Source organism: Scyliorhinus torazame, chromosome 21 (genome assembly GCF_047496885.1).
Source record: "Scyliorhinus torazame isolate Kashiwa2021f chromosome 21, sScyTor2.1, whole genome shotgun sequence".
Lineage (NCBI taxonomy): Eukaryota > Metazoa > Chordata > Chondrichthyes > Carcharhiniformes > Scyliorhinidae > Scyliorhinus > Scyliorhinus torazame.
The window spans coordinates 17,869,202-17,894,603 of record NC_092727.1 but is presented as its reverse complement, the minus strand read 5'-3'; the positions used below and the strand labels follow the sequence as shown (position 1 = coordinate 17,894,603).

The 25,402-nt window shown below is 45.2% G+C and overlaps 1 protein-coding gene across 6 annotated transcripts in view; it reads left to right on the top strand.

Moving 5' to 3' along the window:
* The window catches only part of LOC140398212 (cell adhesion molecule 1-like), a 478,240-nt gene that overhangs the window by 347,994 nt on the left and 104,844 nt on the right, over window positions 1–25,402 (top strand). For all 6 annotated transcript variants that reach the window (XM_072486598.1, XM_072486602.1, XM_072486600.1 and 3 more), the window contains 2 exons: window positions 1,425–1,562; window positions 5,378–5,563. In XM_072486598.1, the coding sequence (XP_072342699.1) occupies window positions 1,425–1,562; window positions 5,378–5,563 (324 nt within the window). The remainder of the gene's footprint in view (window positions 1–1,424; window positions 1,563–5,377; window positions 5,564–25,402) is intronic.

Here is a 25,402-nt window from a genome sequence, read left to right as displayed (position 1 = left end):
CTGTTGCCCCATTATTCTACTGGGGCAGAAAGTCAAATCATTCACGAGAGAGAAGCAGCAATTTTTTTAAAAAATGATTTGCTGGCAAAAGCCAACAGTTATTCCTGTACCAGCCTCCCCGAACAGGCGCCGGAATGTGGTGACTAAGGGCTTTTCACAGTAACTTTATTTGAAGCCTACTTGTGACAATAAGCGTATTTCATTTCATTCATTCATTTTCATTTCATTCGTTATTGCTTTTGGGAAGCTGGTGCACAGATTTCTTGAACCACTGCAGTCATTCTATTGAAGGTATTCCCACACTGCTGGTAGGTAGTTCCAGGATTTTGGCCCAGTGTTACTGATGGCCTTGCAATTTCTGTCCAAGATGGGAAATTGTCTGATTAGAGGGGAACCTGAAGATATCAGTATTCCCATGTGCCCACTGTTCTTGTCCTTCTAGATAGTGGCAGTCGCAGGTTTTAGAGGCACTTGATATTCAACATAACTAGCATAGTAACTTCAGAAGTAGCCACTCACAATAGACCATTAATATTTCCACACGCTACAGCAGATGCTGAATGGTAAATCACTCATTAGGCTGTGTTGGTAGAGAGTGATTAAGCTGTACAAATTTTATATTTCTTTGTTTGAAAAAAAAGGCTGCTGTGCTGTGCTTAGGGACTGAAGCAGATAGTGCTATTGAATTGATTGCCAGAGTGCCTCGTGGCAAATCACAACTGGGTTCTAAAATGCTACACAGGTTGGTTGTAAATTATTGTGAGTCTATCATCTATCTGTCTACACATATAATAGGTGTCTTCAATCTAGTGCATCCATCAATGTTCAGTGTCAAACTTGAAAATGTCACACATACAAAGTATATTGTACCTTTGCAATTGGAATTTTTCTTTCGAGATTGCACAGTGTTTTTAGGGAGTTGGTTTTCCACAGGTACCTGTATCGGAACGCTTACAAATGTGTAGTTGGGAGACCAAAGTTGCGGTACCTGCAGTGAGGTCCAGGAATTCAGAGGAACTCTCGGCCTGCATGCTTGTGTAGAGCCTGGCTCCCCTGCCACCACATGGTTAGAGAGAATAACATTAAAAATAGTCAGAACTGAGCTTATTTGTGACTGTGCTCTGATCTTAATTCATAGCCACACCTTGTGCCATGCCCAAGTGCTTACTTGAATGCGATCAAGTCAAGTCACCAATCTGACGCCCAAATAATCCTGCCACGTTGCTATGCACCCTAAACATCTTTGCGTCGACGAAAAATCAGCATGACAATAGAATTCTTAATGTTAAACAGTAAATTAGCAAAGCGCTGAACTTCATTCTCTCCTCTGCCAATTACCAGAGGCAAAATATGCAAGGTTCACCATCTGTCCCAATGAGCTGTCTGCTTTTGTGCGTGCTCTGAAGTAGTCTTTTTAACATCAGTCCCACCAGAAACTCCAACCATCGATGCGAACAAGGACATCGTGAGTGAAGGGGAAGAGGTCGAATTCACGTGCAGCGCCACAGGTAGCAAGCCAGCTGCTAGCATCAAGTGGTTGAAAGGCGATCAAGAGATGCGAGGTTTGGACACTTTCTGTGCTGGCATCAGTCATTAGTTTTGATCTATGTAAATATGTCACATATGTTACAACTCGAAATACCAACTGGCAGGTGCAGCGTTTAGCTAATTATCATCAACAAAGATTCATGTTTTACATATTCAAAGTTCTTCGCCTCTCCCTGCACTAATATATCTTTGTTGACCCCCCAGGACATCTTTGTAAATGGAAGGCAGGTGATCTGCCGCTTGCCTCAGTCCTCCAGCTGGTTATTAGGAGTTATTTGAGTTCTTATTTCTCTGCTCGCCCTAGTGAAGTGCTTCTCCATTTACAAAACTGTACATTGTTGAAGGTGGCTATCTGGAGATGTAATTAAAGAAATTTGTTTTATTGCATCTAGGGTCAGTGATATCAAGTAATAGATTACTCCATCCTTGACAGTAGGTGATGGATTCAAGCCCCATTTCAGTGACTCAAACACATAACCTGGACTGATATTTTAGTTAAGGCAGTTCTCATTCTCCTCTGATTAAATACTAGGGTAGCACGGTAGCACACCTGGCTAGCACTGTGGCTTCACAGCGCCAGGGTCCCAGGTTCGATTCCCCTCTGGGTCACTGGCTGTGCAGAGTCTGCACGTTCTCCCCGTGCCTGCGTGGGTTTCCTCCGGGTGCTCCGGTTTCCTCCCACAGTCCAAAGACGTGCTTGTTAGGTGGATTGTCCATGCTAAATTGCCCTTAGTGCTCAAAAAGGTTAGGAGGGGTTATTGGGTTATGGGGATAGGGTGGAAGTGAGGGCCTAAGTGGGTCGGTGCAGATTCGATGGGCCGAATGGCCTCCTTCTGCACTGTATGTCCTAAATGCACAAAATAGAAATTTGGAGATTCTAGAACTAGGGATCATTGTTTAAAAATAAGGGGGCGCTTATTTAGGACCGAGATGAGTAGAATTTTTTTCTGAGGGTGTGAGTCTCTGGAACTCTCTTCCTTAAAAAGGCACTGGAAGTGGAATCTTTGAATATTTTTTTTAATTAAAAAAAAAAATAGTTTTATTCTCCTCCCTTTTCACATTTTCTCCCACATTTACACCTATCAACAATAAACAATAATCAGCAAGATATGTCAATCCCCATAAGAATAATGATCCCATCCGCCCACCAACCCCCAAACATCAGCCCGCATGTTTACATAAACAAATGACAAAAAGGAATCAGGGATTACCCGTAGTCACCCTTAATCTACACAGCCCCCCTCCCCCCCACCCAACCCCACAACTAATGTTCGATGTTATCCAGTTCTTGAAAGTGCATAATAAATAGTGCCCATGACTTGTAGAACCCCTCCGAGCTTCCCCTCAGTTCGAACTTAACCGTCTCAAGGGTCAAGTATTCCAACAGGTCGTCCTGCCACGCCAGGGCACTGGGTGGAGAGGCTGCTCTCCTTCCCAGCAGGATCCGCCTTCGGGCGATTAACGAGGCGAAGGCTATGATATCTATCTTTGAATATTTTTAAAGCAGAGCTCATTCCCACATGGCCTTCTCCGCAAGGATTAGCACGGGGGTGGAAGGTTATCAGGGGTAGGCAGGAATGTGGGGTTGAAGTTACAATCAGAGCAGTCATGATCTTATTGAATGGTGGAGCAGGCACGAGGGGCCGAGTGGACTACTCCTGCTCTTCATTCGTATGTTCAGCCTTAATACCACCTCCTGCCTGTCCAGGTCGAATAACAATCATGATCTTATTGAATGGCGGAGAAGGCTTGTGTGGCCTTGTTACCTCCTTCTATTTCTTATGTGCCTATAAGAGTTACTACATCAGTCGTTTTGTTGTTTCAACAAACTAGCACCACTGAGTTTGGGAATTTTCCATGTCACATGTCATGTGAGGAATTATAGGCTTGCACCCCTGTCTTAACAGGACCCTTAGTGAAGTGACATCTTACACCTTCCTTAATGTAGGCTTTCAGCCAAAGTCTCTCTGCTGAATAAATTGGCATTCTCTCCTGATTAAGCAGTGCAAACTAACAGCTGGAGCTCCTTACAATTAACACAAGGCAGTATAATATCTCCTTTCAGAGTCTTCATTAATCATCAAAGTTCAAACTGCTGCATTTTTACTAATAGGTGAAGAGCTCCTCCGATAACTGCAGAGTGCCACTTTCTGTCATGAGGGGGCCATACGTTGCAGCAGTACGACTGGAGGGCCACATGGGAATGAGAGACACCACCTCCCTGGGGTCTGATCTCAGCTAGTTAACCACACTGTAATATATGTTCTACCGTGGTACACGAGGGACCTAATTTGAAGAGGTCTTAATATGATGTAGCATGAAATGGCTTACTATGTGTCTCAAGCAGTTCAATTTTGGTGGCTTGCATTTTTATGACCAGCGTGTTGTACTTGGGAGGCTGGAGTTGGAAACACAAAATTAACTACCTCGACCAAAATACGACTGACTCGGGATTTCCGTTGACATGTATATATGGTCTATTTCTGTTCATACGCCAATGCTCAGTTACTGACTGAGAATGTTGAAATGTCTCATTGGCTTCTTCAACCACAACAATGGTCAGCGTGTCTTTGTATTTAACTTTATACAGGGTTAAGGACTCCGATGATAAATGTAGAAATTGTTATATATTTTTAATATCTGTTGCAGTCATGCTTTTAAAAACCTGGGTTACGGTGTATATTTGCTGCAGTACTGTTATTAAATAACCTAGGTTGGGGCAGCACGGTGACGCAGTGGGTTAGCCCTGCTGCCTCACGGCGCCGAGGTCCCAGGTTCGATCCTGGCTCTGGGTCACTCGTGTGGAGTTTTCACATTCGCCCTGTATTTATGTGGGTTTTGCCCCCACAACCCAAAAATGTGCAGGCGAGGTGGATTGGCCACGCTAAATTGCCCCTTAATAGAAAAAAATGAATTGGGTACTCTAAATTTAAAAACAAAATTAAAGAACCTTGGTTGAGGACGGCACGGTGGCGCAGCGGTTAGCACTGCTGCCTCATGGCGCTGAGGACCCGGGTTCAATACCGGCCCCGGGTCACTGACGGGGGGAGTTTGCACATTAACCTCATGCCTGTGTGGGTCTCACACACACAACCCAAAGATGTGCAGAGTAGGCGGCTTGGACATGCTAAATTGCCCCTTAATTGGGAAAAAGAAAATTGGGCACTTTAAATTTTAAAAAAACTAAAGAAACTAGGTTAAGGTATCCAGACTGAATCTCGGCTAAAAATCAGAAGGATTTTAAGTTGAACAGCAGTTTTGTCAAATGTTGTTAAGTTGAGCAGAAATGTACTGATTCTGAAAGGAACTCTCTCCAGAAGTCTCTGCATGGCCAAACAAGTAATCTGTTTGACAGCTTTATTTATAAGTGGCATTTGAACTGTACTGGGTTGCTTAATTGGAGTTAGTAGCAGGTATAGATAGCAAGTTCAAGCTTTCTCTTATGTTTAAGAACTGTTTAAATGTTAATTGCAAAGCCATTTCTTTAATGTTAACGTGGTTAATTCTGTGTTTAAATTAAAGTTTGTTTGAACATAAAAGATACCTATTGGTCAGAGTCAACATGCCTGGTGTGAACAAGTGTTTTACAAATGTTGCGGTTTAGTCCAGTACCCTAACTCTCCTGATATATTGATTATATGTTTCATACTTAACAATGACACTGACTGTACAAAAACCTAAATGTGTCCAATCTGACAGCAAGATCGATAGGAAATTCCAGGTTATCTTTTTTTGTGTGGCTGAAGATGTGTTTTGCTAAGTAGCAGCAGTAAATTGGTTGCAATATTTTAATGAATAATATTCATAAATGTCGTCCTCCATTCTCAAGAAAGTACAGGGAATGTGGAAGAGGATCCAAGAGAAGAGAAATTGTTCAATGTCACGAGTAAGCTGGTACTGAAAGTGAGTCGCCTAGATGATGGATTACCTATTACCTGTAAGGTGGATCATCCAGCAGTGAAGGACATTCAGACAATGAAGGATTTGCAAGCACAAAGATATTTGGATGTACAATGTAAGTAAAAAGTCACCATGTCTGCCATTAATGTGTCAGGAGCAGTATGTATGAACAAGATATTTTTTTCTTGCCAAGTAATCTTGTGTGTAAGATTCGGTTAAGCTGAAGCAGTCTATGTGGTGTGTGTTAGTTATTGTAAATATGTTACATTTTTATGATGCGGCTATCTCATTTGAATCTCTCAATGATAATCGGAATTTATTGGCATGCTACGGAATGGAAAGACTTGATTTATTTCCATGTTATTGTGCTCCAAATAGTTCAATAATTCCTGAGCTTTGGGCACCTCCACCGTCTTGCTGTTCACTTCATTTGTGTAACTATTGTCTTTTAACACCGGAATCTGTTGTAGAGGCATTGGAGTTTGACAGTGGTGAACAGTTCTGTGATTTTTAGCCTGAAACTTAACAATGTGAGAATTGGGTTCAGTCAAACCCCTGTTGGAACACATCACAGCTGAGCCCAGTGCTATCCTTTCCTCATGTGAAGCTGTACTCCTTGTCCAGGAAAGGCGAGTAGGTAAATCGGAGTGAGAATTGCGGTAGATTTCTCTTCTCTGCCTCCCTACAACTTTCAGGGACATTAAAGTTCACTCCAAAAATGGACATTAATATCATTTTTAAAAACATTATCATCTTGTTTTCAGCAGACTTTATTGCTTGGTAAACTATGTTATAAAAGCATCCCTCACTCCCCACATGTATGTATCTATGATAATTTAGTTCAATATTTACGTGTTGCAGCATCATAGCACAGAAAGAGACCTTTCGGCCCATTGGGTCCATGCTTGTTCCCTGTAGAGCAAACCAGCGAGTACCAGCCCACTGCTCTATCTACATTGGGCGTCACAGTGGTTAGCACTGCTGCCTCACAGCGCCAGGGACCCGGGTACAATTCCGGCCTTGGGTGACTGTCTGTGTGGTGTTTGCACTTTTTCCCCATGTCAACTTTGGGTGTTCTGGTTTCCTCCCACAGTCCCAAAATGTTCGGTGGATTGACCATGCGAAATTGCCCCTTCGTGTTCAAAAGATGTGCAGGTTAGGTGAGGTTACGGGGATAGGGCGGGGGGGTGGGGGGGGGGGGGGGGCTGCGGGAGTGGGCTTCGGTAGGGTGTTCATTCAGAAGGTTGGTGCAGACTCAAATGGCCCCCTTCTGCCCTGTCATGATTCTATACCACTGTAAGTTTACTTCCTTCAAGTGCCCATCCAATTTCCTTTTGACATCATCAATCCTCTTATAGGACTTCATTTTCATTCTTAACTTGCCAGGCGGGAAGCCCAGGGGCTGGAGTGGAACACTGGCTTTTCACCCAGTTCAACTCTCCACCAGCCCTCATGGAAAATAAAATCCAGCAAAGTGTAAAACCAATGTTGCGTTTGTGTGGATTTTTCCCTGTTTGAGGCAGAGTGTGGTAGCGGCCAGGAATAGCTTTGATGAAGCCCCCTACCCCAAAGGTGACTTTCTCCACCATATTGTTAGCAACTTAGGAGAAAGAAGAGCCAAAGGGCAGGTCCCACGAGCCCGCCCCACCCCGCCAACAGCATAGTCCTTTAAAGATTGGAACTCCATTTTTAAGGGTGCACAAAAGTAAAAATAGACACCCCCAACCCCCATCCCCGAGTGATGCAGTCACCAGACCTCCTCCGGCAGGGCATCCCGATAGGTGCATGTCTTAATTCATGTCGGTGGCCTGATAATTAGATTCAAGTTTATTATCGTGGGATTCCCGACGTTCGATGTTATGTTACTGGGGGTGGGATGGGAACAATTATGTTACTGGTTGGGTGGGGGGGGGGGGGGGGGGGGGGACAATTATATCTCCTTTATGTTGGCGGGAAATGCGATTTGGACACCTCGTAGCTTCAGGGGAAAATGGGTCTGTGGTCTGGAGCACTGAAGTGCCTTGTGAGTAAACGCACCCTTGGCAAACTCGTGCCTGTTCAGTTGATTTTATGGTGCATTAGCTGTTTTTAGTTGTCACATTTCCCAGTTGGGTGCTCATTTGCAAGCTCATTAACAAAGCTTTGTATAAGCACCTCCACAGAGAGTGGAAAGCATAGACCTTCCGTTGTTTTCTGGTCTCATTAAATAACTGGGTATCGTACACAAGTCTCTTTGACTTGGGCTGTGCGATAAGGCATTTTTAATATCAAGTGTAAATAGTTGCCTGTAGGTTTGTCCGTACAATAGTTATGCTTTTTAAACAGCGGCATTCTGGATGTCCAGTTTTTCTTCATTGTAAAAATTCATGTACGATCAACACACTTTAACATACCCTTGCAGCAATCAGCCAGAAAACACTTCTGTAGTTGACCTAGTGTTAGTTAATAGTGTACGTTGGTTTTCTTGTAAAATCAGGTCTATTTTACTGGAGATAGGTAATTCGAAGTTGCTTACATGAAAGTCGATGTGACAGTTTCCTGTGTTTAAATAGTCAACGTGGTCCTACATAATAGGCCAGGGATGTTAGAACCTTGGTTTATGCAGGTCACACCTGGGGAAGGTTTATTTTTTTAATCATTCACTGCATGGTTGTCGCTGTTGAGATGAGCATTTATTGCGCACCCCGATGCAACTGTGTGGGGCTGGAGTCGCAAAGAAGCCAGACCGAGTAAGGATGGCAGATTTCCTCCCCGACAGGACATTAGTGAACCAGCTGGGTTTTTACAACAATCTGGCAGCTTCATGGTCACTATCGGTGAAAATATGTTTGTTCTTCCAGATTTATCTGTAAATTAAATTCAACATCTTTTCATCCCTTGGGAAGTTGAAGAAATGGTCTACGATGCAGTTATCAGACCTGGAATATGCACTCATAAACATACCGTATGTAATGGGAGCAAGAATAGGCCACGGGACCGCTGTTCAATATGATCATGGCTGATCCTGAGCTTGAGCTCCAATTTTCCTGCTCTTCGCTATGTGGCTCGATTCCCTGAGAGACCAAAAATAGATTAATTGTAGCCTTATAAATGTATTCAGTGATGGAGCCTCCAGAACCCTCTGCGGTAGAGAATTCCTAAGATTTGCAACATTTGAGTGAAGTAATTTCTCCTCATCTCAGTCTAAAATAATCGTCCCTTTATCTTGAGACTATGTCCTTGTGATTACCCGACCAATGGAAACAATCTGTGTCCACCCTATCACCCCCTTCAGAATCTTCTACTGTGTCTTTCAACGAGATCACCTCATATTCTTCCAAATTCCAGAGAATATAAAGCCTAATTTACTCATCATAAGACAACTCTCTCATTCCAGAGGCCAATTTAGTGAACCTCTGCTGTACTACCCCCAATGCAAGTATATCCTGTCTTAAATGTGGAGACCAAAACTTGCCCACTACTCTAAGTGTGGCCTCACCAAAACTCTGTGTAATTGTAGCAAGAATTATTTATTCCTGTACTTCAATCACCCTGCAATAACGGCCAACATGCAATTTGCCACCTTAATTGCATTTTGCACTTGGATACTAGCTTTCTGCATACCTTGTACAAACACAACCAGGTGTGGTGGACTTCTTCCAACTACCACAGGACACCCAGGAACAGGTTATAATAGTTCATTCATGATACAAGCATGGCGCGAACTACCCCATGGAAATCTCTGGAGGGCACCTCTTCCAATACAGAGCTCTCAGCTCTAACAAATTAATCACAGGGAGCACATTCTATAATAATAAGAATCTTTATTGTCACAAGTAGGCTTACATTAACACTGCCATGAAGTTACTGTGAAAAGCCCCTAGTTGCCACATTCCGGCGCCTGTTCAGGTACATGGAGGGAGAATTCAGAATGTCCAAATTATCTAACAGCACATCTTCCGAGACTTGTGGGAGGAAACCGGAACACCCGAAGGACACCCACGCGGACACAGGGAGAACGTGCAGACTCCGCACAGTCAGTGACACAAGCCGGGAATCGAACCTGGGACCCTGGCGCTGTGAAGCAACAGTGCTAACCACTGTGCTACCGTGCCGCCCTAATACAACTCTCTGCTCCAAGTCCCAGATACAGACTGTTATTTGGTTAGTCAGTACACAGAACATTGTTTTTAAATTTGGATCTTGCCTATGTAAGTCCATTATTAAAGCTTCACCCATAAGCTTGTTTGTAACATTGCTAGAAAAATATCTATTCTTCTAAAAAAAAGTAAACAACCTTAATGGCGAGCTCTGCTGACATCTTTACGTTCTTGAGCTACAGCATTTGACTTGCATGTGCTTTTACCCTAATGCAGGGTTGTTAGACCTATTTTCCCTTTTACTAATCCTATTAATTCACTCTTACACAAGTCTCTTTGAACATCAACACTTAAAATTTAAAAACAGTATTCATGCCTTTCAATTATTTTGACCCAAGTGAATAATTTCCTACATTTCCCTACATTATTCTCCATCTCCCATCTTGCTGCCAACTCATTTAACTTGTGTACATCTCTTTGCAGCCTCTACAGCTTACCTTCCAACTAAGCTTTATCATCAGTAAACTTAGACATGTTATGCTGCTCGTCATCTGAGTCATTAATAGAGAGTTTACATAGCTGAGGCTCCCAAGTCTGATCCTTGTGACACACCACAATTCATTGCCTGCCAAATTGAAAATGCTTTGTTTGTGCCCACTCTCCGTTCCTATCCGTTAGCAAGTCATTTGTCCAGAAAATTGGTCTACGCAGTGAACTACCCCCCCCCCCCTCCCATTGTACAGCCTGCTGCTCCCATTTCTGTCAAGGTTTGTGTACAGCAAGAAAGACTAATTTGAGCAAGATTCTAGAGGATAATTTGCTGATTGTCTATTTGTACAACATGGTGAATTAAAGGAGAAAGAACATCGGAGTATGTTGATTTGTTAGTGGCGGTACCTCTACCTGATGCACAGAAAGAAAATCATGAAGTTTCGGTTTACCAATGACAGGATTAGTGAATTATTTGGGTTTAGCAGTACTTCGCAATGCTGTCTTATAGCCCCACTGTCAACTGTTCCTGTGACCTCATTATTCTATTGTTCACCAGCTCCAATAGGATAACGGGCATCTGGCAAATGAAGTTAAATATTTGCATGATTAAAAGTAAAGTTATTCCTTGTCTCAATTTTTGACAACCTATTTGCTTTTATCAAAGAGAAATGGAGCATAAAATATTCACTAGATCTGCTTGAGTGCATCCTTAATACTTATGTCTTGTTATAATGCCCATGTATGTTTTGAACTGCAAAGAATGTAAAATATAAATGTGAAGTGGTCGAATTAATCACTCCCAGTCAAAGTGTCAGGCAAGCCAAGTTCCCTTTCATTTTATCAAGAAGTATGGATTGAAAACTAAATTGTGATTGTTATTGCCTGTCAGGGAAACCATTTGTAGGAGGGATCATAATCCTTCCATCACTTCAGTTTAGTGCTGGCTATGAGCATTTACTAGTTGTCAGTGTGGTTGCAGTGGAGATGATAGTGTTCTCCCTATTCTGTATTGGCCACTGGTACAAATTTCTTCAGGGCAGTCCTGGTGTATTGCTGGCCTGGATTCCTCTCTGCTCCCTTGTTTAAAAAGATTCCAAACACTCAGCACCGCTGACAACCTGCAATCAGGTAGCACCTTGAACATCGCAAAAGATCCTAAGGTGCGTCATAAAAGTAGCAAAGAGTGGCAACGCTGATTGGGAGGAGGAGCCCAAAATGCGCAAGTTGTTTTAGATTCACTTGGGCAACCACAGACGGTGGGCAGCGAATTATTGTGCTGGAAAAACTTGTCTGTGACCCCTTTTATCTCTGGGGGAAATTACAGCTGTTTTGAGTTTTGTTTGAGATGTTGAGTATGCGTTGCAGAAATGGATGTGCCTGCTTAATTGCATAGTTCTTAACAGAACTGACTGAAGTCGAGAGATTTGTCTTCTAGCAGGAGTCTTTTAGGCTCTTCTCTCCTTCCATCAGTCCCACCATTACATGAGGGCACAAGAAATAGAGGGGTGGGCATTCAAAAAGACCATGGCTGACCATTGCATCATCTACATCTTCCTGCATTGTTCCCATATTCTGCAATGTCTACAATATCCAAAGATCTCTCAAGTGCCAGGCAATGGCCATCTCCAACAAGAAAGGGTCTAATTATCACTCCTTGACATTCAATGGCATTACCTCACTAAATCTCCCACTATCAACATCCTGCGGGTTAAGATTGACGAGAAACTGAACTGGACTAGCCATATAAATACTGTGGCCACCAGAGCAAATCAGAGGCAAGGAATCCTGCTGTGCGTAACTCACCTCCTGACCTCCTAAAGTCTGTCCACCATTTACAAGGCACAAGTCAGGAGAATGATGGAATACTCTCCACTCATTTGCACCAGTGCAGCTCCAACAGTACTCAAGAAGCTTGACACCATCTGGAATAATGCAGCCAGCATAATTGGCATGCCACCCTCAAAGGTAGTTATCTCAGGATTACTACCAGTGCAACGTGCTAATCATGAGGAGAAAGAGCAGGATATATAGGGTGAACTTGTGGCTGAAAAGACGGTGTGAGGGAGAGGGGTTCAGATTTCCTGGGCATTGGGACTGGTTCAGGGGGAGGTGGAAGCAGTGCAGTGCAAACTGGATGGGTTACACCTGGGCAGGACCAGACCAGGGCCAATGTCCTTGCGGGGGGGGTGGGGGGGTGGGGGGGGGGGGTGATTAATTGCTAGAGCGATGAGCAGTTGGGAGAGTTTGAACTAATATGGCAGGGGGGTGGGAATCTATGTAAGGATTCAGCACAGGGAGAATCGAGAACAAGAGAAAAAGGATAGCAAGCAATGAGAATAAGAAAAGTGAAAGACAGAGAAATCAAGGGCCAAAATCAGATTTGGACACAGTAACACATAGTAGGGATGGGACATGGAACGTTAAAAGTACTAGCCGGAAGATTTTGTACCTGAACGTTCTGAGCATTCAAAGTAAAATGGATGAATTTGTTGTGCAGATAAATGTAAAAGGGTATGATATATTTAGGATTACGGAGACATGGCTGCAAGGTGACTAAGGACGGGAACTAAACATTGAGGGCTATTCAGTTTTTAGGAAGGACATACTGAAAGGAAAAGGTGGTAGAGTTGCATTGTTGATTAAAGATGATATTGATCCAATTTTGAAGAAAGATATCAGATAATGTCCTGTAGGGAAGGAAACCTGTGTCCTTACCTGGTCTGGCGTACATGTGACTCCAGATCCACAGCAATGTGGTTGACTCTTAAGTGCCCTCAGGTATGGCCAATAGATGCTGGCCCAACCAGCGATGCCCACATCCCATGAACTAATTAAAAAACAAACAAACAGATGATGTGGAATCTGTATGGATCTAGTTAATGAACACCAATGGGCAAAAAACATTTGCAGGGATGGTATACATACCACCAAACTGTAGTGGTAATGTTGGGAAGAGCATTAGACAGGAAATCAGATTTGCATGTAATCAAGAAACATCTGTAATTATGGGTGACTTTAATCTGTATATAGATTGGGTGAGTCAAAATCACAGTACAATGGCGGAGGAATTTCTGGAGTGTATACAAGATGGTTTTCTGGATCAATACGTTGGGGAACGAACAAGTGAACAGGTCATCTTGGACTGGATGTTGTGCAATGAGAAACGATTAGTTGTCAATCTAGTTGTGACAGAATCCTTAGGGACGGGTGACCATAATATGATAGAATACTTTATCAAGGTCATTGATTCTGACACCAGGGGCGGAGAATCGCCGGGGGGGGTGGCGTGAATCCCGCCCCCGCCGGCTGCCCAATTCTCCGGCGCCGGGGATTTGGCGGGGGTGGGAATCACGCCGCGCCAGTCGGCGGCCGCTGGCAGCCCCCCCCCCCGGCGATTCAACGGCCGGCGATGGGCCGAGTGGCCCCCATTTTAGGCCGGTCCCACCGGCGTAAATTACAACAGGTACTTACCGGCAGGACCTGGCGGCCTCGGGGGGGCAGGGGGGCAATCTGGCCCCGGGAGGTGCCCCCACAATCAGGGCCCACCGATCTGCGGGTGGGCCTGTGCCATGGGGCCACTCTATTCCTCCGCATCGGCTGCTGTGGACCTCCATGATGGCCGACGCGGAGATGAACCCCCCCTGCGCATGCGCTGGATGACGGCAGCACACGCTGGCGCTCCCACACATGCGCCAACTCTCGCCGGCCGGAGGTGGCCCTTCGGCGCTGGTTGGCGTGGCACCAAGCCCCTTCCACGTCGGCTGGCGCGGCGTGAACCACTCCGGTGCCGGCCCAGCCCCCTCCGCACGTTCGGGGCGGCCCGACGCTGGAGTGGTTCACGTCACATCTTCGCATCAGAGATGCCCACCCCGCCGATTTCCGCAGAATCCCGCCCCCCCCCCCCGATACCCGCAGAATCCCGCCCCAGGGTCCTGAATCTCAATAAAGGAAATGATGATGGTATGAGGCATGTGTTTGCAATGATGGACTGGGAAACATTACTGAAAGGAAGGACAATGGACAGGCAATGGCAGGCATTCAAGGAATGAATAGGTGAACTCCAAAAGTTGTTTAAATTGTTTATTCCTATTTGCGCAAGAGTGGAAAGGGAACTGTGGCCAAATTAGAGATTGTGTTAGATTCATAGAAGAAGCTGAGTGCTGAGTTTGCACTGAGTGCTGAATTTGCTGCATTTGACTGCTATAGTGAGAGTTTGGGACTGAGGGAGTTAGGTGAGGAGGGAGTAAGGTGCTCCTTTCATTTTGTTTCCACAAAGAGCGAGAAGGGAACCAGGAGTTTACAGAGAGTGCAGCTGACTGGGAGCAGAGTCGGAGGGCGGAGGTCCAGTTGGTCCACAGGGCAGCTATATTCAGTAAGGTAAGAGGGGATGGAGGCTAGGCCAGTTGCATGCTCCTCCTGTAGGATGTGGGTGGTGAGGGATACCACCGGTGTCCCCGCTGACTATACCTGCGGGAAGTGCACCCAACTCCAGCTCCTCAGAGACCGTGTTAGGGAACTGGAACTGGAGCTGGAGCTGGATGAACTTCGGATCATCCGGGAGGCAGAGGGGGTTATAGAGAAGAGTTACAGGGAGGTAGCCACACCCAAGGTACAGGACAAGAGGAGCTGGGTTACAGCCAGGGGAAAGAAAACAAACAGGCAGACAGTGCAGGGATGCCTCGTGGCCTTCAAAACAAGTATACCGTTTTGGATGCTGTTGCGGGGGGGGGGATGACCTACCGGGGGAGGCCCTAGCGGCCAAGTCTCTGGCATTGAGTCTGGCTCTGGGGCTCAGAAGGGAAGGGGGGAGAATAGAAAAGCAATAGTAATAGGAGATTCAATGGTTAGGGGAATAGATAGGAGATTCTGTGGTCGCGAGCGAGAACCCCGGAAGGTATGTTGCCTCCCGGGTGCCAGGGCCAGGGATGTCTCGGATCGTGTCTTCAGGATCCTTAAGGGGGAGAGCCAGAAGTCGTGGTGCACATTGGTACCAACGACGTAGGTAGGAAAAGGGGTGTGGAGGTAATAAACGAGTTTAGGGAGTTAGGCTGGAAGTTAAAAGCCAGGACAGACAGAGTTGTCATCTCTGGTTTGTTGCCGGTGCCACATGATAGCGAGGCGAGGAATAGGGAGAGAGTGCAGTTGAACACGTGGTTGCAGGAATGGTGTAGGAGGGAGGGCTTCAGGTATTTGGATAATTGGAGCGCATTCTGGGGAAGGTGGGACTTGTACAAGCAGGAAGAGTTGCATCTGAACCAGAGGGCCACCAATATCCTGGGAAGGAGGGTTTCTGGGAGGGAGGTTTGCTAGTACTCTTCGGGAGGGTTTAAACTAATTTGGCAGGGGAATGGGAACCGGATTTGTAGTCCAGCAACTAAGGTACTGATATTCAGGACGCCAAAGCGTGTAGTGAGGCAGTGGGGAAGGGAACACTGACAAACGAGAGTACTTGCAGGCACAGAGATGGGTTGAAGTGTGCATACTTCAACGCAAGAAGCATCAGGAATAAGGTGAGTGAACATAAGGCATGGATCGGTACTTGGGACTACGATGTGGTGGCCATCACGGAAACTTGGATAGAAGAGGGGCAGAAATGGCTGTTGGAGGTCCCTGGTTATAGATGTTTCAATAAGATTAGGGAGGGTGGTAAAAGAGATGGGGGTGGCATTGTTAATTAGAGATAGGATAACAGCTGCAGAAAGGCTGTTCAAGGAGGATCTGCCTACTGAGGTAGTATGGGTTGAAGTCAGAAATAGGTAAGGAGCAGTCACCTTGTTGGGAGTTTTCTGTAGGCCTCCCAATAGTAGCAGAGATGTGGAGGAACAGATTGGGAAACAGATTTTGGAAAGGTGCAGACGTCACAGTAGTCATGGGTGACTTCAACTTCCCAAACATTAAGTGGAAACTCTTTAGATCAAATAGTTTGGATGGGGTGGTGTTTGTGCAGTGTGTCAAGGAAGCTTTTCTCACACAGTATGTAGATTGTCCGACCAGAGGGGAGGCCATATTGGATTTGGTACTTGGTAATGAACCAGGGCAAGTGATAGATTTGTTAGTGGGGGAGCATTTTGGAGATAGTGACCACATTTCTGTGACTTTCACTTTAGTAATGGAGAGGGGTATGTGCGTGCAACAGGGCAAGGTTTAAAATTGGGGGAAGGGTAAATACGATGTTGTCAGACAAGAATTGAAGTGCATAAGTTGGGAACATAGGCTGTCAGGGAAGGACACAAGTGAAATGTGGAACTTGTTCAAGGAACAGGTACTATGTGTCCTTGATATGTATGTCCCTGTCAGGCAGGGAAGAGATGGTCGAGTGAGGGAACCATGGTTGACAAGAGACGTTGAATGTCTTGTTAAGAGGAAAAAGGAGACTTATGTAAGGCTGAGGAAACAAGGTTCAGACAGGGCGCTGGAGGGAGACAAGATAGCCAGGAGGGAACTGAAGAAAGGGATTAGGAGAGCTAAGAGAGGGCATGAAAAATCTTTGGCGGGTAGGATCAAGGAAAACCCCAAGGCCTTTTACACATATGTGTGAAATATGAGAATGACTAGAACGAGGGTAGGTCCAATCAGGGACAACAGCGGGATATTGTGTATTGAGTCTGAAGAGATAGGAGAGGTCTTGAACGAGTACTTTTCTTCAGTATTTACAAATGAGAGGGGCCATATTGTTGGAGAGGACAGTATGAAACAGACTGGTAAGCTTGAGGAAATACTTGTTAGGAAGGAAGATGTGTTGGGCATTTTGAAAAACTTGAGGATAGACAAGTTCCCTGGGCCTGACGGGATATATCCAAGGATTCTATGGGAAGCAAGAGATGAAATTGCAGTACCATTGGCAATGATCTTTTTGTCCTCACTGTCAACAGGGGTGGTACCAGGGGATTGGAGAGTGGCGAATGTCGTGCCCCTGTTCAAACAAGGGAATAGGGATAACCCTGGGAATTACAGGCCAGTTAGTCTTACTTCGGTGGTAGGCAAAGTAATGGAAAGGGTACTGAGGGATAGGATTTCTGAGCATCTGGAAAGACACTGCTTGATTAGGGATAGTCAGCACGGATTTGTGAGGGGTAGGTCTTGCCTTACAAATCTTATTGAATTCTTTGAGGAGGTGACCAAGCATGTGGATGAAGGTAAAGCAGTGAATGTAGTGTACATGGATCTTAGTAAGGCATTTGATAAGGTTCCCCATGGAAGACTTCTGCAGAAAGTAAGGAGGCATGGGATAGTGAGAAATTTGGCCAGTTGGATAACGAACTGGCTAACCGATAGAAGTCAGAGAGTGGTGGTGGATGGCAAATATTCAGCCTGGAGCCCAGTCACCAATGGCGTTTTGGGTCCTCTGCTGTTTGTGATTTTCATTAATGACTTGGATGAGGGAGTTGAAAGGTGGGTCAGTAAATTCGCAGACGATACGAAGATTGGTGGAGTTGTGGATAGTGAAGAGGGCTGTTGTCAGCTGCAAAGAGACATAGATAGGCTGCAGAGCTGGGCTGAGAAGTGGCAGATGGAGTTTAACCCTGAAAAGTGTGAGGTTGTCCATTTTGGAAGGACAAATATGAATGCGGAATACAGGGTTAACGGTAGGGTTCATGGCAATGTGGAGGAGCAGAGAGATCTTGGGGTCTATGTTCATATATCTTTGAAAGTTGACACTCAAGTGGATAGAGCTGTGAAGAAGGCCTATGGTGTGCTAGCGTTCATTAACAGAGGGATTGAATTTAAGAGCCGTGAGGTGATGATGCAGCTATAAAAAACCTTGGTAAGGCCACATTTGGAGTACTGTGTATAGTTCTGGTCACCTCATTTTAAGAAGGATGTGGAAGCTTTGGAAAAGGTGCAAAGGAGATTTACCAGGATGTTGCCTGGAATGGAGAGTAGGTCTTACGAGGAAAGGTTGAGGGTGCTAGGCCTTTTCTCATTAGAACGGAGAAGGATGAGGGGCGACTTGATAGAGGTTTATAAGATGATCAGGGGAATAGATAGAGTAGACAGTCAGAGACTTTTTCCCCAGGTGGAACAAACCATTACAAGGGGACATAAATTTAAGGTGAATGGTGGAAGATATAGGGGGGATGTCAGAGGTAGGTTCTTTACCCAGAGAGTAGTGGGGGCATGGAATGCACTGCCTGTGGAAGTTGTTGAGTCGGAAACATTAGGGACCTTCAAGCAGCTATTGGATAGGTACATGGACTACGGTAGAATGATATAGTGTAGATTAATTTGTTCTTAAGGGCAGCACGGTAGCATTGTGGATAGCACAATTGCTTCACAGCTCCAGGGTCCCAGGTTCGATTCCGGCTTGGGTCACTGTCTGTGCAGAGTCTGCACATCCTCCCCGTGTGTGCGTGGGTTTCCTCCGGGTGCTCCGGTTTCCTCCCACAGTCCAAAGATGTGCAGGCTAGGTGGATTGGCCATGATAAATTGCCCTTAGTGTCCAAAATTGCCCTTAGTGTTGGGTGGGGTTACTGGGTTATGGGGATAGGGTGGAACTGTTGACCTTGGGTAGGGTGCTCTTTCCAAGAACCGGTGCAGGACCGATGGGCCGAATGGCTTCCCTCTCTACAAATTCTATGATGATCTATGATTAATCTAGGACAAAGGTTCGGCACAACATCGTGGGCCGAAGGGCCTGTTCTGTGCTGTATGTTTCTATGTTCTATGTTCTAAGCGTACAAATTAGCATGAAAAAACAATAGAACTGAGGATTGGGAACAGTTTAAAATTCAGCAAAAGCGAACCAAGAGATTAAGAAGGGGATATGAAAGTAGGCAAGCGGGGAACATAAAAATTTTATGTAAAGCTTTCTATAGGTATGTAAAGAGAAAAAAATTAACAAAAATGAATGTTGCTCCTTACAGTCAGAAACAGGGGAATTCATAAGAGCAACTAAATTTCTACTTTGCTTCTGTCTTTACAAAGGAAGACTGGAAGTTCTGAGCAACATCAGTATTAGTAGAGAAATGGTTTCCGGGAAATTAATGGGATTGAAGGTGGATAAATTGAAGGCCTGACAATCGTCATCCCAGAGTACTTTAGGAAATGGTCCTAGAAATAATAGATCCATTGGTGGTCATTTTCCAAAATTCTTTGCACTCTAGAATGGTTCCTCCAGATCGGAGGGTAGCTAATATACCCTGCTATTCAAAAAGGGAGAACGAGAGAAAACAGGGAACTCCAGACCAGCGAGGCTAATGTCGGTTGTAGGGTAGTTGCTAGAGTTCATTATCACGGACACAAAGCAGAGCATTTGGAAAGCAGTGGTATAATCAGACAAAGTCAGCATGTAATTACAAAAGGGAAATTATGCTTGACAAATCTACTGGAATTCTTTGAAGATGTAACTAGTAGGGTTGACCAGGGAGAACCGGTGGATGTGGTTTATTTAGATGTTCAGAAGGCTTTTGACAAGGACTCACATAGCAGATTTCTATGTAAAGTTAAAGCGCATGAGATTGCGGGTAATGTCTTGGGATGGATAGAAAGCTGGTTAGCAGACAGGAAGCAGAGAGTTGGAATAAATAGGTCTTTTTCCAATTGGCAAGCAGTGACCTGTAGAGGTACCACAGGGATCTGTGCTAGGACCCCAACTGTTCATATTACATGTTCATAATTTGGACAAGGGAACTGAATGTTTTATCTGAAAGCAGGTGCTGAAAGCAGGTTCAGCAGGCAATAAAGAAGGTAAATGGTATGTTTGCCTTCATGGCAAGAGGATTTGAGTAATGGAATTGGGATGTTTTACTACAATTGTATTGGGTGTTGGTGAGGCCACATCTGGAGTATTGTGTTCAGTTTTATCTGACGAAGGATGTTCTTGTTATGGAGGGAGTGCACCGAAGGATTACCAGGATGATTCCTGGGATGGCAGGGCCGTCATATGAGGAGAGACTAACTTAGTTTGGATTATATTCATTTCGTTTAGAAGAGCGAGAGGATATCTCATGGAAACTTACAAAATTCTAACAGTATAGACAGGGTGGATTCAGAAAGAATGTTCTCGATGATGCGACAGTCCAGAATGAGGGGTCCTGGTTTGAGGATATGAGATTGAGGTGAGGAGAAATTTCTTCACCCAGAGAGTGGTGAATCTATGGAATTCATCGCCACGGACAGTAGTTGAGGCCAAAACATTGTGTGATTTCTAGAAGGAATTAGATATAGCTCTTGGGGGAAAGGCGGGGTCATGGTATTGAATTTGATGATCAGCCATGATCATAATGAATGGCAGAGCAGGCTCAAAGGGCCGAATGGCCTCCACCTGCTTCTTTTTTCTGTGTATGGTTCTATGTAACCATTCACTCCCTCTACCACCGACACACAGTGGGAGCAGTTTGTACCATCTACAAGATGTGCTCCCGGACCTCACCAAACCCAGGACTGCCGCCGTCTGGATGGACAAGGACAACTGACTCATGGGAACATCATCACCTGGACATTCCCCTCCAAGTCACTCAGCACCTTAACGTGGAAATGCTGGGGCAACATCCTGGAACTTCCTTCCGAACAACACCATGGGTTTAGCTGCGCCACACGGACTGCAGCGGTTCAAGAAGGCAGCAGAGCCCCCACCATCTCGAGGGCAATTAGGGATGGGCAATAAATGCTGGGCTAGCCAGCAATACCCGTGTCACGTTTCTTGGACAAATTCCCTGAAGTGTGTCTCTCTCGGATGTCATCCCGAATGGATGTGCTGTACGTGCATCACCAGTGAAGCTGCCACAGTGCCGCCATGAAATCAAATACGGATTTCTGATTTTCGGGGCAGGACCTGGTTTAGAGGCAGGAGGGTTTTGCAGGCTGGCTGGAGTGCTGCCGATAGATCTGAGCTGCCTTTATATGGCAATCTGGCAATGGTGAGGCCAGCAGCAAGCCTTTCCCTGGAATTTAAGTTCAATCGTTTAATCAAGGAGGCACCACCGCCCCCTCCCCCCACCCACCCACCCACACCAAGGAGGTGACAAGCTGGTCACATGGTTTCAGCAGCCGTATACACCGCATGGTGACAGGCCGATCCAGCACTGGGTTAACCCCAGCCGCGGCGGGGTGAGGCCCTTAAATAGTCATTAATTGGCCACCAAAGGGCTTCAATTGGTGGCAGGGCTGGAAGGTCCACCGTGCGTCTTCCCGCCCAGGGCATAATTCGGGTGCGACACCATCCCACAAAATTAAAATTAGTGACTCCTCGCAACCAGCAAGAGCAGAGGATCCCCACGTGTCTCCCTTTCTGAGGGGGTAGGAGAAACCATTGGAAACTTTCAAGGCACAAAATGAAAGATAAAACGTTGTAAACAATGAAGAAATAAGTAAATCATGGGTAGAAATATAGGATGGATCCAAGAAGCAAAACAGGAAGGGTGTGAAGAATTGCCAAGTGTTATTAAAGTTTGTAAACTTTTACCATAAAAGGGCGCAGCTACTAAAAGAGGCAGAACAGGCTGACTGATTGAGAGGGGACCTGTTGGAGGTCTTCAAAAATATGAAACAGTAGATACAGTAAAATGAGGAGTCCAAAATAAGTGGCCATGAATATAAAAGGGTTATTTATAAATCCAGTCAGGAAATGAAGGGGCAATTCTATGCTCCCACGAGGTGAGAATGTGAAACCTGGGACAATTGACTCAGGCAGAATGTTCTCAATTTCAAAACAATTAAACATTTCCAGAGTTTTCCTTTCCTCTCGTTACCCCAGATTCTCTTATCCCTTACCTCATGAAGCACTGACTCGGACTGAACCCTCGGTATCATCTCCAACTCGCCTTTTCACCCCCCGCATGATCCAATCGTAACACATTAATTGTTTGCAGTAGGTATCAAAGCTGTTCTCATCTGACATCCATTCCCCCACTCTGTCCCAGAAGGGTTATTGAATAGTGATCTGCAATGAAATATTCAAGTCCGTTTTCACAACCTGCTAAACCTGGAGTCTTCCTGAAAGTGCAATGCCTAATAATTCACCCACCGTGCCATTGAATGCTGACCAGCGTTTTCTTCAAGTCGCATTCACTGTGCTAACCGGTTGGGTCATGTCAAAATGCTGCGTCATCTTTTCACAAACGTCTTGCGCAATCCCTGAGTGCCGATTTCAGGTATTGTCCACAGTTAATCAAGCAGCCTTCAAGGGAGCCATCTGTATCAGCATAGCCTGGAGAGCGGTGACGATCCAGCAATTATCTAAGATTTGCTTGTCCGCACCTGTCTCATGCTTAGCAGGCACATTATGATAGTTGGGAAACTAATCCCTGTAATAAATCACTTCAGAAGCAATAATACCAGCCATAGCCCCTGTTGAATGCTACAGAACCCTCACAAGTCTGGTATTGATCCGAAAATGTGGCAAATTCCTCGCCAAAGAAAACAGATGCTGCATCAATTCATTTATCTATCACATGTTTTACTGACATCAGAATATCTTGCTGTGTGCAGGGACTGTAAGCCATCACTGTATCTGATGACATGCTGGGTGACAGATTGCAAGTGTGTGTGTGTGTGCTTTGCAGCACATTAAACACTTGCCTGAGATTTCAGAAATTGCAAATGGTTTTTGAAAAATGGGATTTGTGGACCATTTCTCCAGAGCTCTACTCACTGCTTTTGCTATTTTTCTAACCTTGGCTACCTGAACGAGCTTATTGTGAGCTCAGTGTTTGAAAGCTTTGTCAGAGATGTTGTTACCTGCCTGCATATGTCACTCTAAAATGTAACGGGCGTTTGATGGCTCATGGGAGTTGATTGGCCCACACCACTCACCTCGCTAAAATCGGGCTCGTGACCAAACAAATCAAAACAGTGAATTATCCCTCCACCACCCAGCAACTTCAAAAAGACATTTATGTAAGACCAACTGAGCGTGCGTGCCCTTGGATAGAAATGCTAGAAGTCAGGCTTTGAGTTAAGAAAGCAAATAATTCTGAAAGAACTACTGTGGCAACAAGATAAAGTAGCAAAGGTGATTTGACTGACTGACACTCTAAGGTAATAAGAAACAGTGTTCAGGTATTTGAAATCTCCATTTCTTCAAATCCTTACTGTTTAAGAGAAAGATACCATGGCCCATAACTTCCTGGTTCCCCAGCGTCGCATTTGAGGGGCACTCCAATGAAGCGCTGGGGAATATCTATCTGAGGTTTCCACGTAGAATGTACCCGGCAATTGTCCTGGAGGGCTAACTTCCCCAGGATAAGTGCACTGGTCTGGGAACCATCCAACAGAATGGTCTGTGCCGCTATGTCACTAGATTTTGCTGTGTCGCTATCTATGTTGCGAAATCCAGATGGTCCTGCCAGCTTTACCCTGTTAAGTTACTCTGGAAGGGTTAGAAGGGAAAAAGTACCTCTGACTTCAGAGCAACAGTATTTTGTTTTTAATAAATTTAGTGTACCCAATTCATTTTTTTCCAATTAAGGGGCAATTTAGCGTGTTTAATTCACCTAACCTGCACATCTTTGGGTTGTGGGGGTGAAACCCACGCATACACGGGGAGAATGTGCAAACTCCACACGAACAGTGACCCAGAGCCGTGATCGAACCTGGGACCTCGGCGCCGTGAGGCAGCAGGGTTAACCCATTGCGCCACCGTGCTGCCCTGAATTACAGTATTAAAGACCCAGGTGGAGTCTTGAATGGGATGGGCCACCAACCACGCCCTAACACCCCCCCACCCCCGCCCCCTACATTCTCCCCCCCCACCCCTCCCCCACCCCCCCCCTCCCCCACCCACCCAAGTCTCCTCTGCTAATCCAACTCCCTTATCACACACACACCATTCCAGGCCTCCCAGCTGTTCTGACTCCCTCCGGTGGTGAATCACTCCGAGTACGTTTCGGGTCCATATTTATGGCTAGCCCACTGCCTGTGGTAGCTGATGCGAAGAATGAGCTCAAGTTTTTCTTCGAAACAATTTTGGCATAACTTGGAATTTTGATGCTAGGTAATCACTCTGTTCAACACTCTGGTACAGCCGGGAGAGGAAGAGTGAGTTTACTCCCCTTCTATTCGGCCTCCTTGGTTGGTCGCCACAAAGACTTTACAATTTATTCTCCCCGTAAATGTCTTTTTTGATCCAATGTTAATAAAGAGCCAATCAAACAGGGTTTTCTTGATTCAAATAAAGGATAAGTTTATTAGTTATTGAGCCTGAGAAAAAATGATAAAAATGTGATGACACACACACTGATATTTCGAGATGTAAATCAACAGGGAGTAGGGGTTGTTGTTTCATCCTCCAATGTCTGATGAGTACCTGACCAAAGTCCACCTCTTCGCACCTTTAATGTCTTCCTTAAGTTTGAAGTGGACCATGGCAATCCCCAGTTATGAAATGCCATATCAAAATTCTGCGGTCCAATTCATATAGACTTTCCAAAGATGTGACTCTGGTGGCCATCTTTTGTTCAGCGACTTTGCATTTTTTTTAAGAAGCAAATCGTTAAACGGTTCGATATGTCTGTGGTTTGCTGGTGAAGTTGCAGGTAGTTCTCACTCAGTCACAGTTCCCTGTTGTCATGACAATTCCATGATTTGCTGTGCTGTGTGTGGACAATTATGTTGAAATGCAGTACTTAAAGGATCTCCCCCCCCCCCCCCCCACATCCTCTTCACATTTCTCTGCTAATTTCTGGCTCCCTGCCCTCTCAGGAAGGCATTGGCTTCGGGAGTCGAGTTCCATGTGCATCTGGTAGCCTGCTGGGTTTGGATGATCTGTGTTGTTTTTCATAAGGTATCACTGAGCTCACCAGTTCCACGAGGAGTGGCTCATTAGGCAACATCCCAGCACTTGCCTCAGCTCACATTACCTGTATCTACCAGAGGCTGTGGGATGGGGTAGGGAGGGGGGGGGGGCTGGTTCAGCTACTTATTTACTAAACTTGCGAAGCCAAGGAGAGAGCTGAAATCCACATTATTGATCAGCGATATGTAAATATCCAAACTTCTGCAAGAGTAATGAGATCAATGATTCAGGGGAGAGTAGGCACTGTAACTTGATGCTGTGATGTGGGCAAAATACTTGGATATTAAGGAATGAATGCAGTGGAGTTTGCTTTATGTTTTTTTTCCTTGTTCTATAAAACTGCACCTGCCACATCCAAGGAGGTGGACTGAATATGTCACAAAACTTCGGATCCACGTTAGCTTGGGCCCAATCCACAAGGTGGAGTTCCCATCCGTCTCTCATCATTGTTGACAGCTTCTAATGTAGCCCAATGATATTGCGTTTCATTCGTCTGTTGGGTCAAGACATTCAAAGCGATTCAATGCAATTTGCAGCGACTGTTGAGTGGGCAAACACAAGTCATTCCGGGCCAATAATGTCCCACAAACAACAAAAAGGTGAACAATTGGTTAATTTGTGTGGGTTTTTTTCTGCTGCTGCGTTTGTG